Here is a 15,769-nt window from a genome sequence, read left to right on the forward strand (position 1 = left end):
GAGAATGATGGTTTCCAGTTTCATCCATGTCCCTGCAAAGGACATGAACTCATTCTTTCTTATGGCTGCACAGTATTCCATGGTGTATTATGTGCCACATTTTCTTTATCCAGTCTATCATTGATGGGCATTTGGGTTTGTTCAAAGTCTTTGCTGTTGTGAATTGTGCTGCAATAAACATACGTGTGCATGTGTCTTTACAGTAGCATGATTTATAATCCTTTGAGTATATACCCAGTAATGGGATTGCTGGGTCAAATGGTATTTCTAGTTCTAGATCCTTGAGGAATCACCACACTGTCTTCCACAATGGTTGAACTAATTTACACACCCACCAACAGTGTAAAAGCATTCCTATTTCTCCACATCCTCATCAGCATCTGTTGTTTCCTGACTTTTTAGTGATCGTCATTCTAACTGGCGTGAGATGCTATCTCATTGTGGTTTTGATTTGCATTTCTTTTTTTTTTTTCTTTTTGAGATGGAGCCTCTCTGTTACCCAGGCTGGAGTGCAGTGGTGCGATATCGCGTCACTGCAACCTCCGCCTCCCAGGTTCAAGCAATTCTCTTGCCTCAGCCTCCTGAATAGCTGGGACTACAGGTGCGTGCCACCACGCCTCGATAATTTTTTGTAATTTTAGTAGAGACAGGGTTTCAGTGTTAGCCAGGATGGTCTCGATTTCGGTCACCTCGGCCTCCCAAAGTGCTGGGATTACAAGCATGAGTCACCACGCCCGGACCCTGATTTGCATTTCTCTAATGACCAGTGATGATGAGATTTTTCATACATTTGTTGGCCACATAAATGTCTTCTTCTGAGAAGTGTCTGTTCAAGTCTTTTGCCTACTTGTTGATGGTTTTTTTTCTTTTCTTGTAAATTTGTGTAACCTCTTTGTAGATTCTGGATATTAGCCCTTGGTCAGATGGATAGATTGCAAAATTTTTCTCCCATTCTGTAGGTTGCCTGTTCACTCTGATGATAGTTTACTTTGCTGTGCAGAAGCTCTTTAGTTTAATTAGATCCCATTTGTCAATTTTGGCTTTTGTTGCCGTTGCTTTCGGTGTTTCAGTCGTCAATTCTTTGCCCATGCCTATGTCCTGAATGCTATTGCCTTGGTCTTCTTGTTACGGTCTTGGGTCTTACGTTTAAGTCTTTAATTCATCTTGAGTTAATTTTTGTATAAGGTGCAAGGAAGAGGTCCAGTTTCAGTTTTCTGCATATGGCTAGCCAGTTTTCCCAACACCATGTATTAAATATAGAATCCTTTCCCCATTGCCTGTTTTTGTTAGGTTTGTCGAAGATCAGATGGTGGTAGATGTGTGGTGTGATTTCTGAGGCCTCAGTTCCGTTCCAATGGTCTATATATCTGTTTTGGTACCAGTACTATGCTGTTTTGGTTACGGTAGCCTTGTAGTATAGTTTGAAGTCAGGTAGTGTGATACCTCCAGCTTTGTTCTTTTTGCTTAGGATTGTCTTGGCTATACAGGCTCTTTTTTGGTTCTATATGAAATTTAAAGTAGTTTTTTTTTTTTTCTAACTCTGTGAAGAAAGTCAATGGTAGCTTGATGGGAATACCACTGAATCTATAAATTATTTTGGACAGTATGTCCATTTTCGTGATATTGATTCTTTCTATCCATGTGCATGGAATGTTTTTCCATTTGCTTGGGTCCTCTCTTAGTTCCTTGAGCAGTGGTTTGTTGTTCTCCCTGAAGAGGTCCTTCATATCCCTTGTAAATTATATTCCTAGGTATTTTATTCTCTTTGTAGCAATTGTGAATGGGAGTTCACTCATGATTTGGCTCTCTGTTTGTCTATTATTGGTGTATAGGAATGCCTGTGATTTTTGCATATTAATTTTGTATCCTGAGACTTTGCTGAAATTGCTTATCAGCTCAAGGAGTTTTGTGGCTGAGACGATGGGATTTTATAAATATACAATCATGTCATCTGCAAACAGATACAATTTGACTTCTTTTCTTCTTACCTGAATACCCTTTCTTTCTCTTGCCTCATTGCCCCAGTCAGAACTTCCAATACTATGTTAAATAGGAGTGGTGACAGAGGGCATCCTTATCTTGTGCCAGTTTTCAAAGGGAATGCTTCCACCTTTTGCCCATTCAATATGATATTGGCTATGGGTTTGTCATAAATAGCTCTTATTATTTTGAGATACATTCCATCAATACCTAGTTTATTATTTTTAACATGAAGGGATGTTGAATTTTATTAAAGACCTTTCTGCATCTATTGAGATAAACATGTGGTTTTTGTCATTGGTTCTGTTTATGTGATGGATTATGTTTATTGGTTTGCGTATGTTGTACCAGCCTTGCATCCCAGGGATGAAACAGACTTGATCATGGTGGATAAGCCTTTTAATGTGCTCTAGATTCAGTTTGCTGGTATTTTATTGAGGATTTTCGCATCAATGTTCATCAGGGATATGGCCTGAAATTTTTTTTTTTTTGTTGTGTCTGCCAGCTTTTGGCATCAGGATGATGCTGGCCTCGTGAAATGGGTGATGGAGGAGTCCCTCTTTTTCTGTTGTTTGGAATAGTTTCAGAAGGAATGGTACCAGCTCCTCTTCGTACCTCTGGTAGAATTTGGCTGTGAATCCGTCTGGTCCTGGGCTTTTTTTTTGGTTGATAGGCTATTAATTACTGCCTCAATTTCAGCACTTGTTATTGGTCTATTCAGGGATTTGACTTCTTCCTGGTTTAGTCTTGGGAGGCTGTATGTGTCCAGGAATTTATCTATTTCTTCTAGATTTTCTAGTTTATTTGCATAGAAATATTTATAGTATTCTCTGATGACAGTTTTTATTTCTGTGGGATCAGTGGTGATATCCCCTTTGTCATTTATATTGTGTCTATTTGATTCTTCTTTTCTTCTTTATTAGTCTGGTTAGTGGTCTATCTATTTTGTGAATCTTTTCAAAAAATCAGCTCCTGGATTCACTGATTTTTTGAAGGGTTTTTTGTGTCTCTATTCTTCAGCCCTGCTCTGATCTTATTTCTTGTGTTCTGCTAGCTTTTGAATTTGTTTGCTCTTGCTTCTCTCATTCTTTTAATTGTGATGTTAGGGTGTTGATTTTATATCTTTCCTACTTTCTCATGTGGGCATTTAGTGCTACAAATTTCCCTGTAAACACCGCTTTAGCTGCGTCCCAGAGATTCTGGTACATTGCGTCTTTGTTCTCATTGGTTTCAAAGAACTGATTTATTTCTGCCTTAATTTCATTATTTACCCAGCAGTCATTCAGGAGCAGGTTGTTCAGTTTCCATGTGGTTGTATGGTTTTGAGTGGGTTTCTTAATCCTCAGTTCTAATTTGATTGCACTGTGGTCTGAGAGACTGTTTATGATTTCTGTTCTTTTGCACCTTTTGAGGAGTGTTTTACTTCCAATTATGTGGTTAACTTTGGAGCAAGTGCTTTGTGGTGCTGAGAAGAATGTATACTCTGTTGATTTGGGGTGGAGAGTCCTGTAGATGTCTGTTAAGTCTGCTTGGTTCAGAGCTGAGTTCAATTCCTGAATATTCTTGTTAATTTTCTGCCTCATTGATCTGTCTAATATTGACAGTGGGGTGTTAGTCTCCCATTAGTATTGTGTGGGAGTCTGTCTCTTTGTAGGTCTGTAAGAACTTGCTTTATGAATTGGGTACTTCTGTACTGAGTGTATATATATGTTTAGGATAGTTAGCGCTTCTTGTTGCATTGATCCCTTTACTAGTATGTACTGCTCTTCTTTCGTCTTTTTTTATCTTGGTTGGTTTAAAGTCTGTTTTATCAGAGACTAGGATTGCAATCCCTGCTTTTTTTTTGGCTTTCCATTTGCTTACTAAATATTTCTCCATGCTTTCTTTTGAGACTTTGTGTATCTGTATGTAAGGTGGGTCTCCTGAATACAGCACACTGATGGGTCTTGACTCTTCATCCAGTTTGCCAGTCTGTGTCTTTTAATTGAGGCATTTAGCCTGTTTACATTTAAGGTTAATATTGTCATGTGTGAATTTGATCCTGTCATTATGAAGCTAGCTGGTTATTTTGCCCATTAGTTGATGCAGTTTCTTCATACGTTGATAGTGTTTACATTTTGGTAATTTTTTAGTGGTTGGTACCAGTTTTACCTTTCCATATTCAGCGCTTCCTTCAGGAGCTCTTGTAAGGCAAGCCTGGTGGTGACAAAATCCCTCAGCATTTACTTGTCTGTAAAGGATTTTATTTCTCCTTCACTTATGAAGCTTAGTTTGGTTGGGTATGAAATTCTGGGTTGAAAATTCTTTTCTTTAAGAATGTTGAATATTGGCCCCCACTCTCTTCTGGCTTGTAGGGTTTCTGAAGAGAAATCTGCTGTTAGTCTGATGGGCTTCCCTCTGTGGGTAACCTGACCTTTCTCTCTGGCTGCCCTTAACATTTTTTTTCTTCATTTAAACCTTGGTGAATCTGACGATTATATGTCTTGGGGTTGCTCTTCTCGAGGAGTATATTTGTGTTGTTCTCTGTATTTCCTGAATGTGAATTTTCTGCACCCAGTTCGAACTTCTCAGTGGCTTTGTTTACACTGTTAGTGGAAAACCACGTACTCAAGCCTCAGTTGTGGCAAATGCCCTCCCCCTACCAAGCTCTGTAGTCCCAGGTTGACTTCAGACTGCTGTGCTGGCAGCGATAATTTGAAGCCAGTGGATCTTAGCTTGTTGGGCTCCATGGGGGTAGGATCCACTGAGCAAGACCACTCGACTCCCTGGCTTCAGCCACCTTTCCACGGGAGTGAATGGTTCTGTCCTGTTGGCATTCCGGGCACCACTGGGGTATGAACAAAATCTCCTACAGCTAGCTCAGTGTCTGCCCAAACAGCCTGTCTTGCTAGGTTGGGGAAGTTCTCCTGGATAGTATCCTGAAGTGTGTTTTCCAACTTGGTTCCATTCTCCCCATCACTTTCAGGTACACCAATCAAACGTAGGTTTGGTCTTTTCACACAGTCCCATATTTCTTGGAGGCTTTGTTCGTTCCTTTGCATTCTTTTTTCTCTGATCTTGTCTTCACACTTTATTTCATTAAGTTGATTTTCAGTCTCTGATATCCTTTCTTCCACTTGATCGATTCAGCGACTGATACTTGTGCATGCTTCACGAAGTTCTCATGCTATGTTTTTCACCTCCATCAGCTCATTTATGCTCTTCTCTAAAGTGGTTATTCTAGTTAGCAGTTCCCGTAATCTTTTATCAAGGTTCTTAACTTCCTTGCATTGGGTTAAAACATGCCCCTTTAGCCCAGGAGAGTTTGTTAATACACACCTTCTGAAGCCTACTTCTGTCAATTCATCAAACTCATTTTCCGTCCAGTTTTGTTCCCTTACTGGCAAGGAGTTGTGAAACTTTGGAGGAGAAGAGGCAAACCGTTTTTTGGAATTTTCAGCTTTTTGAGCTGGATTTTCCTCATCTTTGTGGATTTACCTACCTTTGGTCTTTGATGTTGGCGACCTTTGGATGGGTATTTTGCGTGGGTGTCCTTTTAGTTGATGTTGATGCTATTACTTTCTATTTGTTAGTTTTCCTTCTAACAGTTAGTATCCTCTGCTGCAGGTCTACTGAAGTTTGCTGGAGCTCCACTCCAGACCCTGTTTGCCTGAGTAGCACTAGCAGAGGCTGCAGAATAGCAAAGATTGCTGCCTGTTCCTTCCTCTGGAAGCTTCATCCCAGAGGGGCACCCACCAGATGCCAGCTGGAGCTCTCCTATATGAAGTGTCTTTCGACCCCTGCTGCGAGGTGTCTCCCAGTCAGCAGGCACAGGGATCAGGGGCCCACTCGAGGAGGCAGTCTGTCCCTTAGCAGAGTTCAAGCACTGTGCTAGATCTGCTGCCCTCTTCAGAGTTGTGAGGCAGAAAGTTTAAGTCTGCTGAAGCTGTGCCCACAGCTGCCCCTTCCCCCAGGTGCTCTGTCCCAGAGAGATGGGAGTTTTATTTACAAGCCCCTGACTAGGGCTGCTGCCTTTCTTTCAGAGATGCCCTGCCCAGAGAGAAAGAATCTACAGAGGCAGTCTGGCTACAGTGGCTTTGCTGTGCTGAGGTGGTTTCTACATCCTGTTCAAACTTCCTGGCAGCTCTGTTTACACTGTGAGGGGAAACCACCTACTAAAGCCTCAATTATGGTGGATGTCCCTCCCCCTACCAAGCTTGATAGTCCCAGGTCGACTTCACACTGCTGTGCTAGCAGTGAGAATTTCAAGCCAGCAGGATGTTAAGCTTGTTTCGCTCCATGGGGGTGGGATCCGCTGAACAAGACCACTTGGCTCCCTGACTTCAGCCCTCTTTCCAGGGGAGTGAACAGTTCTGTCTCACTGGCGTTCCAGGAGTCACTAGGGTATGAAACAAACAAACAAACAAACAAACAAACAAACAAACTCCTGCAGCTAGCTCAGTGTCTGCCCAAATGGCTGCCCAGTTTTGTGTTTGAAAGCCAGGGTCCTGGTGGTGTAGGCATCTGAGGGAATCTCCTAGTCTGCGGTTTGCGAAGACCGTGGGAAAAGCGTAGTATCTGGGCTGGATAGCACCATCCCTCACAGCAGAGTCCCTCACGGCTTCCCTTGGCTAGGGAAGGGAATTCCCTGACCCCTTGCACTTCTCGGGTGGGGCAACACCCTACCGTGCTTCTGCTTAGCCTCTGTGGGCTGCACCAACTGTTTAACCAGTCCCAATGAGATGAACTGGGTACCTCAGTTGGAAATTCAGAAATCACCCGCCTTCTGCATTGATCTTGCTGGGAGCTGTAGAGCAGAGTTGCTCCTATTTGGCCACCTTGCTCAGGTAATTCCAGAAGTTTTATTTTTTAAAATTTCAATAATTAAACACTATAGACCTTCCATTTGTCATCAAAGAACATATGATTTTAAAAAAAGATCATTTTGCATTAGTGGTTTAGAAATGACAGCAGAATGTCAATTATTCTATAATTTATAATATTAGATTTATTAATCTGTGTGGACACAGATTAAATCATTCATTTTCTACTACTTATTTTCTCATCTTATGAAATGAGATTATGTTTACATTATAAGATTGTTAAAACCTGTAGATAATATATTTCAAACTGTTCACTATTTGTTGAAGACGGTCAGAGATCTCGCTCTTTTTTTTTTTTTTATTAGAGACAGGGTCTTATTCTGCCACCCACGCTGGAGCGCAGTGGTGCAATCATAACTCACTGAAGCCTCAACCTCCTGGGCTCAAGTGATTCTCCTGCCTTAGCTTCCTGAGTAGCATGAGTAGCATGTACCACCACTCCCAGCTATTTCTTCTTTCCTTTTTTTTTTTTTGGTAGAGTTGGGGTCTTGCTATGTTGCCCAGGTTGGTCTTGAACTGTTGGCCTCAAGTGATCCTCCTGCCTCAGCCTCCCAAAGTGCTGGGATTACAGGTGTGAGCCACCACATCCAGCTAGGTTAGAGATCTAATCAATCAACCAAGGATGCTGAGTTGGCTAATGGTGTGTCTCCAATTAGTGCTACCACATCATGAATACCAAAAGCAGAACAGGGTGGTTAAAATCCTGGCCTTGCTACTCACTAGCTGTGTAACCTGAGCAAATTTCTTAACCCTTCTGAACTTCTCAGTCTATCTCTAAGTTTAGGGTAACATTACTACTTTAAAGGATGGTTTGTAAGGATTTAATATATAAAAAGTGCCAAGTACTGTAAAAGTCCCTAACGTATTGTATTTGTCTCAAACATTTTAAGTCCGGTTTCTGATTCTTGGCTTGGTACATTTCAATAAAAGCTCACAAAGCCTATGAAAATGGGAAACCTTCCTACAGACACCTGCATTCCCTTAGTGTCATGCTCTGAAGATACTAAATGTATAGACCTTGTCTCTCACAATTTATGAGAAACTGAAAACCCAAACTTGGTTGCATAATAACCCAAGTTTAGTGGCATATTTCTTGTAGCCATCAAGCCTCTAGCTGCCTTTGCTAATAGTCTGCTAATACGTGTCCACTTCTATTCCCCATTCTATGTTGCAGCCTCTGTAACTGGGCTTGTGTTCTGGGTGCTGGTTATGCTTCCTTTGAACTACGGAGCAGGTAAACGACCATGAATCTCTGCCTGTTTTTCTGGTGTTTGAGAAACTCCTTCCTTCATCTGTTCTTTCACTCATCAAGTAATTATTGATCTCTGCTATATGCCAGGCACAATACTAGATGCTTCCAAGTTTGCTTAGGCCTTGCTGTCTCCCTCTCTCCCTCCTGTTCCTCCTAGGTTTGGGAGCTAAACTGACTGACCCTAGAGAAGTCAGATGCTGTCACCTACTTGACTAAAAGTCTTGTCACTGCTCAGATACTCTGAATACTCCTGATGGTATGGAAGTGCTCATAGTATTATCTTCTTTGATATGACCACTACCTGGGTTGGATCCAAGTTAATGCCATGTTTTCAAACACTCATCTGTAGTAGTGGCCATTCTCTTTGAGCGGCAACCCTTTTCCACATTAATCACCTGGCTTCTTCTAGTCCTGTTAATATCCCTATTTGTAAGGCCCACATTAAACTCCCAGTAAGCAGCTGATTATGACCATTCCATTCATTTCTGAATCTCCATGTCATTACCCTCATCAAAACAGGGCTGACTACAAAAAGGATAAAAAAGTCTCAGGTGGGGTTCTGAAGGCAAATTTCCTGTACTAAAGCTTTCTCTACAGTCATTAAAGTCCCAAATGCCTTAAAATTGAATAATTAAAATGATTTCTGTACTTATTACAAAGTCATCTCTGAATCAAGTGTATTTTTAGACAATGATCTCAGGATACCTTTAGCAGAAGGGTAATTCCACATTCAAATGTAGTCATATGAGGAAAAATTAACATAAAGCCTGAATGTGCTCACAACTAATAAAAATAATTTGTCTAAGCAGAGAATTTTCTAACAAAACTATCAGAAAATATGATGATTGTTCTGATGGTTTCAGAAATCTGTGATTTAGAGATTGCATACACAATATATTTGTTAGTAGTATTTCAAAGAGCATAAATATTGTTTACAGTTTTTCCCAGGACTGCACATACGACACCCTAGAATGGCCTTCAGAGTCAGACACAAGGACTAGGTCAGTTAATGTTGTGACCAGTGTTCTCCTCTTCCATCTGAGAACCACACTTGCTGATCTCAAAGGTGCTCCCGGTCAACAGAGAGGGTACAGCCTGGTGATAAGCATGCTTTAAATGTTTAAGTAGAACAAAGTATCTTCACATCAAGGATAGGCCTTAGAGCAACTAAGGTGGTAGCCACCCCAAAGACTTATCAGATCTTTGAAACTGTATGTGAGAGCCAAGTGCAAATGAGACTTTTGTCGTACATGTTGTCAGAGAATGGTGATAGCTATTTTTTTTTTTTAACCAAGTGGAAATCTTCATGCTATCCCAATACAAGCATGTGAAATTAGTAGATGTCACAAAAAATAACTTTAAGTTATCTCATTTTTAACTGAGCCCTCAATAATGAGGGGAAAAACAGATCAGGTTAAGACAGACACATAATTACTTATATTCTCTCACTTCAACTGTATAGAACTGATCATTGCTATCACTGCCCATGTAATGTGGAGATCCTCCCACCTTGAAATGCAATCCCCTACTCTTTTGGAATAATTGTTGCATTAAGTTCTAAAAGAGAATAATAATTACATTGAGTTCAGGTTTTAGAATGCACTTGGAAAAAAATTAGCACCATGCTACAGTTAGCATACCAGAAAAACATGGGTCTTCACGTTCCCATGACCCCATAATACTGCATATAAGCTAGTGACATAAATTACTAGCAGATATATTCTGATCATTGCAAATTTCAACATGCATTTAAATTTAAATGTAGAATTACTATGTCACAATTAATGTCAAAGTACCTTTTTCAACCTAACACTAATTCTTACAATCTTTTACATTTTGATGAATAAATATGAAGAGATTATTAAAGTCATTTATTACACACACACTCCAGAAATCCAAACAGTTAAATAGAAACGTGTGTTTCAAAGCAAGAGTCACCCATATATACTGCTCAGCAAACATTAAATATCTGTGACCACCCAGTTTTTCAACTTTAGCTCTTTAAGCCCTCAGAGTTTCAGCCTCCCCTGATTAATTCTCCTTTAATGAGACTTCCAAGTCTATGATATTGATTTACTACTGTCAGAATTCTCCTAGCATGTGTAGCTATGAAATAATTTCAACTTAAATTACAGAAGAATAAGAAAGGTGCCTTTTCAAGAAAAAGAACTATACACATTCTTTTCAAGGAGTAAGGAAAGGGAGAACTATTCTCAAAATTAAAGACCATACATACCAATTTTAAATATCATTATTACCTCTAAAGGTGGTTGAAAATGTATATTGACTATACTAGTGAGTTAGATGACCACTGTAACATAGATCATTTTAACACCTGCCAGTCTTGGGATTTATTTTGAAGAAAAATTTAGAGGAAAACAAATGCTATAATGTAAATGTCCATGTCATCTGGCCAGAAATGAGTACCTACACAATGTATAAATTGTTCCAGCATTTGACTGATACTTAATTTTGCTAGAAAATGGTAAGGCAACTGAAATTCTTGTCTGGGTTCAATTCATCTGGTGCAATGATCACTTCAGTACTAAAACTGAGCACTCTGAATTACAAACTTAATGAGTGAAGACTGAAAACATGCTTACCACGGGTTGTAATGGGGCACCAGGCATCATGGCATTGGCTAGTTGCATTTGTTGGGCCAACATGGCCATGTTCTTCTGCTGAATCAAGTTATTGCGTCCATTTATCTCCAACTGTGTTTTTAAATGTGGGGGTGGATGAAGATATTTGCAGTTCTCCCTGGAGCAACGGCCCTATAAAAACAAAAGCCGCAAATGTCAGCTTAAAAAAGAATAAAATCAGTGAATTATGACAAAAAATATAATGCAAACCACCCACTTGAATGTATCATGGGTTTTTCACACAATGCACTGTCCATATCATTTGATCATACATTTAGAACAAGTAATGAATTCACCAGAACGTATTATCAATATGAGAGGTTGAGACATTTGAAAAAGTTTAAAAGCTTAAAAAGTTTCAATTATTTTAATAACATTAGCATTAATATTTCCAGATTCAAGTTTAAAAATCTACCAACTGCTAGGGTAATACTAAAACATAGAATATCAAATAACGAATATCAGTCTTCTTTCATAATATCTTCCTGGTTAAATTTAATGATTTAAGAATCAAAGTTATATAATTTATTTTCACTTGTACTGAAATCTTAGGAAATGAACTTAGAGGACTCAAGGCACATTGTATCTTCAGTAAAACACCTTTACAAGTATCTAATAACAAATAAAATTAAAATTACTACTAGGCTTTACCAGCCCATGCATTAGGAATTTACAATTAAAAAGAAGAAAACTCCCATGTGTTCCCACTCTATATAGAGATTAATAAGTATAATGAAATATTGGTGAAAAATGTGGCCTTTAACTTTTCAAAGATAAATCTAGTCTTCTCCGTTTCACAAAATCTATGAAACAATAAGAAATGGATATATTTACCCTCCAAAAATTTTTTTAAAATGGAGAAACTAAGTTGCTATAAGCCAGGAATGGTGGTGCACTACCTCTGTACTCTGTCCTCAGCACTTCATTCTAGTACCTTCCTTGAATATATACCACCCAGACCAACCTACCAATGAACATAGCCTGGACTGAAATAATGGAAAGAAATCACATGTGTTTAGTAGTAATCTTAGCACTTTGGGAGGCTGAGGCAAGAGATCCCCTGAGCCCACAAGTTTGAGACCAGCCTGGGCAAATAGTGAGAGCTCATCTCAAAAAAAAAAAAAAAAAAAAAGAAAGAAAGAAAGAAAAAAAAAACACCCCGAAAAAACAAACCTTACTATAGGTCGGGGCATGGTGGCTCACGCCTGTAATCCCAGCACTTTGGGAGGCCAAGGCGGGTGGATCACGAGGTCAGGAGATCAAGACCATCCTGGCCAACATGGTGAAACCCTGTCTCTACTAAAAATACAAAAATTAGCCAGGCGTGATTGTATGCGCCTATAGTCCCCGCTACTCAGGAGGCTGAGGCAGGAGAAGAAGCGCTTGAACCCAGGAGGCAGAGGTTGCAGTGAGCCAAGATCGTGCCACTGCACTCCAGCCTGGGTGACACAGCGAGACTCCATCTAAAAAAAAAAAAAGTTACTATAAAATAGTAAGTATAAATATAACTTCCTTTTGGGTAGTTCTTTTTAATACAAATATTCATTAAAGTCTATAATATGCAATATGGTGTGAGACACTCCGCCCACATTTTTTCAATATATTTTCAAATCATATCAATAGTAGCAGATCTCATCAACTACCTTGACAATGTCTTTCAGCAATAAATCTAATTAAAACTGTTTATAAACAGTACAATAAATTTTTTTTTCCTTTTTTTTAAATTATACTTAAGTTCTAGGGTACATGTGCACAACGTGCAGGTTTGTTACATATGTATACTTGTGCCATGTTGGTGTGTTGCACCCATCAACTCGTCAGCACCCATCAACTCGTCAGCACCCATCAACTCGTCATTTACATCAGGTATGACTCCCAATGCCATCCCTCCCCTCTCCCACTTCCCCATAATAGTGTGTGATGTTCCCCGGTGTGTGATGTTCCCCTTCCACAGTCCAAGTGATCTCACTGTTCAATTCCCACCTATGAGTGAGAACATGCGGTGTTTGGTTTTCTGTTCTTGTGATAGTTTGCTGAGAATGATGGTTTCCAGCTGCATCCATGTCCCTACAAAGGACACAAACTCATCCTTTTTTATGGCTGCATAGAGAAGCCATCATTCACATTCTAAAAAAACCAATTTAGCATAATTTAACTTTACACTATAAACTGACTCTGATGCTTATACTTATGATAAAATCTGTCATAATGCTAATTTAAATGATCAGTTTTGGCTCCTTTTGTATGAGGTTTTTAGGAATGTCTCTACACTGGGCTAGAATCATAGGATACTGCTCGTTATTTTTACAAGCTTCATGTAATACTTGAAATCAGTAGGCAGTGGAGGACAGTGGATAGCAAGGACCTTACAGGTCTCATGAGCTGGGACAGAGGCCTAGCTCTCTTACTCATCAAGTGCATGAACTGCATAAGAAGCTAATTTCTGTAAGCCTCAGGCTCTCTATCTAGTACAGAATTATTAGAAAACGTGTATCACTGCCACCACAATTTAAATTGTGTATCAAACAAAAGAAAAACAAAACATTGGTATGAAGATGATTTTTTAAACATCTATTAGTTATGGCTATTGGTATGCTCACAAAGTAATATATATATTAAACTTATTCCATATAAAATCACCATGCTTGATGTATGTTGGGATCAGGAGTGCGTTATCAGCTTAAAAGCATCTTGATACAAAACAACCAAAAACAACCTTAGATTCCCAAGATAAACCACAGAGTAGGACTGGCAAAAATAAATAACTCCTGGATGGCATATGGTCTAATTTCAGGGATATTTAGTTGAAGTCTCCTAGAAAAAGCCTGCTTTTTCAGTACAAAGAATAATTTGGCTGTAAGAGAAATTCTTGTTCTCAATATCTCCGCATCATATTTCTTAGTAAAACTGGATTTCTTTAAATGCAGATAAGCGAGGTTATGGTCACCACGAGAATTCACTTCCCATCAATTCACTCACGTCAGTTTCTATAGTTCCGTAAATAGAGCACAGATAGCCCTGAGCCATGAACCTGACCTTCCAACACTAACTCTGGGCTTCCTAAGCACTTCATTCCAGTACTTTCCTTGAATACACACCACCCAGACCAATGAACATAGCCCGGACGGAAATAGTGGAAAGAAATCACATGAGTTTGGTATACATTCTGCATCAGTGCATCTCAAAAATTTTACAAGGAGCTCAGACTTTTGATTTTCATTCTGAATATATGACATCTACTCAGGAAAAATGCTGTTCTCCTACATTTCTTATCTATGGTAACTTTCTCTGCCCACCTTGATTTGATTGTGTTGAGCCCCTCACTTTCAAAAAGCTGTGTTCCTAAGAATCAACTGATATTTGGTGAAAAAGTATATAGACTACGAAGACTCTCCCACCAAGGGCTGTGACCATAGGTTTGAGGGCCCAGAAATTAACATTTTAACAAATATTCCAGGTGATTCTGATATAGCAGAAAACACTACAAAATACAATTGTGCAACGCCAGATAAATTTTCATTTGACGTGTGGAAAAAATAACAGAATAATGTCTGCAATGATACTAGATAAACTCGGCTTCTTAGGAAGTTTAAAACATGTTTAATGCTGACTCTTCTGCTGAATGATTATAGTTTGACAGATAAAAAGGTCAAAAATAAGTTAGAATAAACATTCTCCATTAGAATTACCTAAAACCACCAGGAACATACCTTCCTTTGAGAGTTAAGGTAAATACTACGTTGGTATGTTGCCAGCTTCATCCATCTCAGCCCTCAGTAGCATTACACCTCAATAAACATTCACAGAATAAATGAATGTTCATTTGTTACTAAATGCCTCAAGATGAATTGTATTCTAACTCTATTCTAGAGACAATGGAGATAACAGAAAAAAACTAAGTATGATACCAAATCTTGGTTCTGAGTTGTACTGACCTAATGATGCTTTTATTAAGAGATCAGTCATTTAAATAATACATGATAAAGCTAGCCACAATAGAAGAAGAAAAGGAAACAGAAGGAGGTTTGTAAGTTTCACCATGGACAAAAGGAGATTTGTATAGACATTCAGTATTTCTGGCATCCTAAAATCTATACAACGACAATGCATTTTAAAAGTCTAAAAACAGAAATTCATCAGTATCTAAAATTCACATATACAGACTTCTATATAGGAGCTATTACTCTAAATCATTTAGAGATTTCACTTCAAGATACATTAAATTGGGCTGCTAGGTTAATGCGAAATATAAATATAAAAGATCTTTGTCTTCAGTTTTGATAGGTACAGGTAGCTCCAACTATTGAGATAACTGTGTAATTTTATCAAATATAGCTTTGTTCAAATTGTAGCTATGTAACTTATTTGCTGTGTGACCTTGTGGAAGTTAGTGAAATTCTCTGAGTGGTCACATCTTTTCTATATAATAGTAACGATAACATCTCATTGGTGATGTATGAAGATTAGTAAGTAACAGGCCATCCTCACAAATGGCACCTGGCATAATAGGCAGTCAATAAATATTAGTTATTTTCCTCTCTTTTCTTAAGTTCTCAAGCTAGTAACAAGTAGCAGTTGCTCAATTTAGCAGTGTATCTATTAAAAGCTCTAAAAATAATACAGGTAGCAAAACCCAGTGACAATGCATATCAATCACCAATAATGTAATAAAAGCTTGGCTCTTAATCATCATGTATTTGCCACATCCACCAAGAAAAAGTGTCATTCTAACACATTTTTTATAATGTGATATTTCTGTGCCTTGCTTTTGTTGATTACACTGAAATCTTACTTTTGGAGAGCTGTCCAGCTGACTAGCAGAACACTCTATAGAGCCTACATAGTATTAGGTTGGGGAAAAGTAATTGTGGTTTTTGCCATTAATGGCAAAACTTTTGCCCCAGCCTAATAGATCCCTTAGGCTCCATTCAAGGAGTCTTTTAAAATAGAATTAATCCAACAAAGATTCCAAAGACATCATAGCAATACACGCAGTATATATTTTAACGGAAAGAAGGAAAGTTAATAAAATA

The 15,769-nt window shown here is 38.8% G+C and overlaps 1 protein-coding gene across 12 annotated transcripts in view; it reads right to left on the reverse strand.

Moving 5' to 3' along the window:
* The window catches only part of MBNL1 (muscleblind like splicing regulator 1), a 197,284-nt gene that overhangs the window by 39,227 nt on the left and 142,288 nt on the right, over positions 1-15,769 (reverse strand). For all 12 annotated transcript variants that reach the window (XM_025374639.1, XM_025374617.1, XM_025374612.1 and 9 more), the window contains one exon: positions 10,698-10,868. In XM_025374639.1, the coding sequence (XP_025230424.1) occupies positions 10,698-10,868 (171 nt within the window). The remainder of the gene's footprint in view (positions 1-10,697; positions 10,869-15,769) is intronic.

The sequence above is a fragment of the Theropithecus gelada genome, chromosome 2 (genome assembly GCF_003255815.1).
Source record: "Theropithecus gelada isolate Dixy chromosome 2, Tgel_1.0, whole genome shotgun sequence".
Classification (NCBI taxonomy): Eukaryota; Metazoa; Chordata; class Mammalia; order Primates; family Cercopithecidae; genus Theropithecus; species Theropithecus gelada.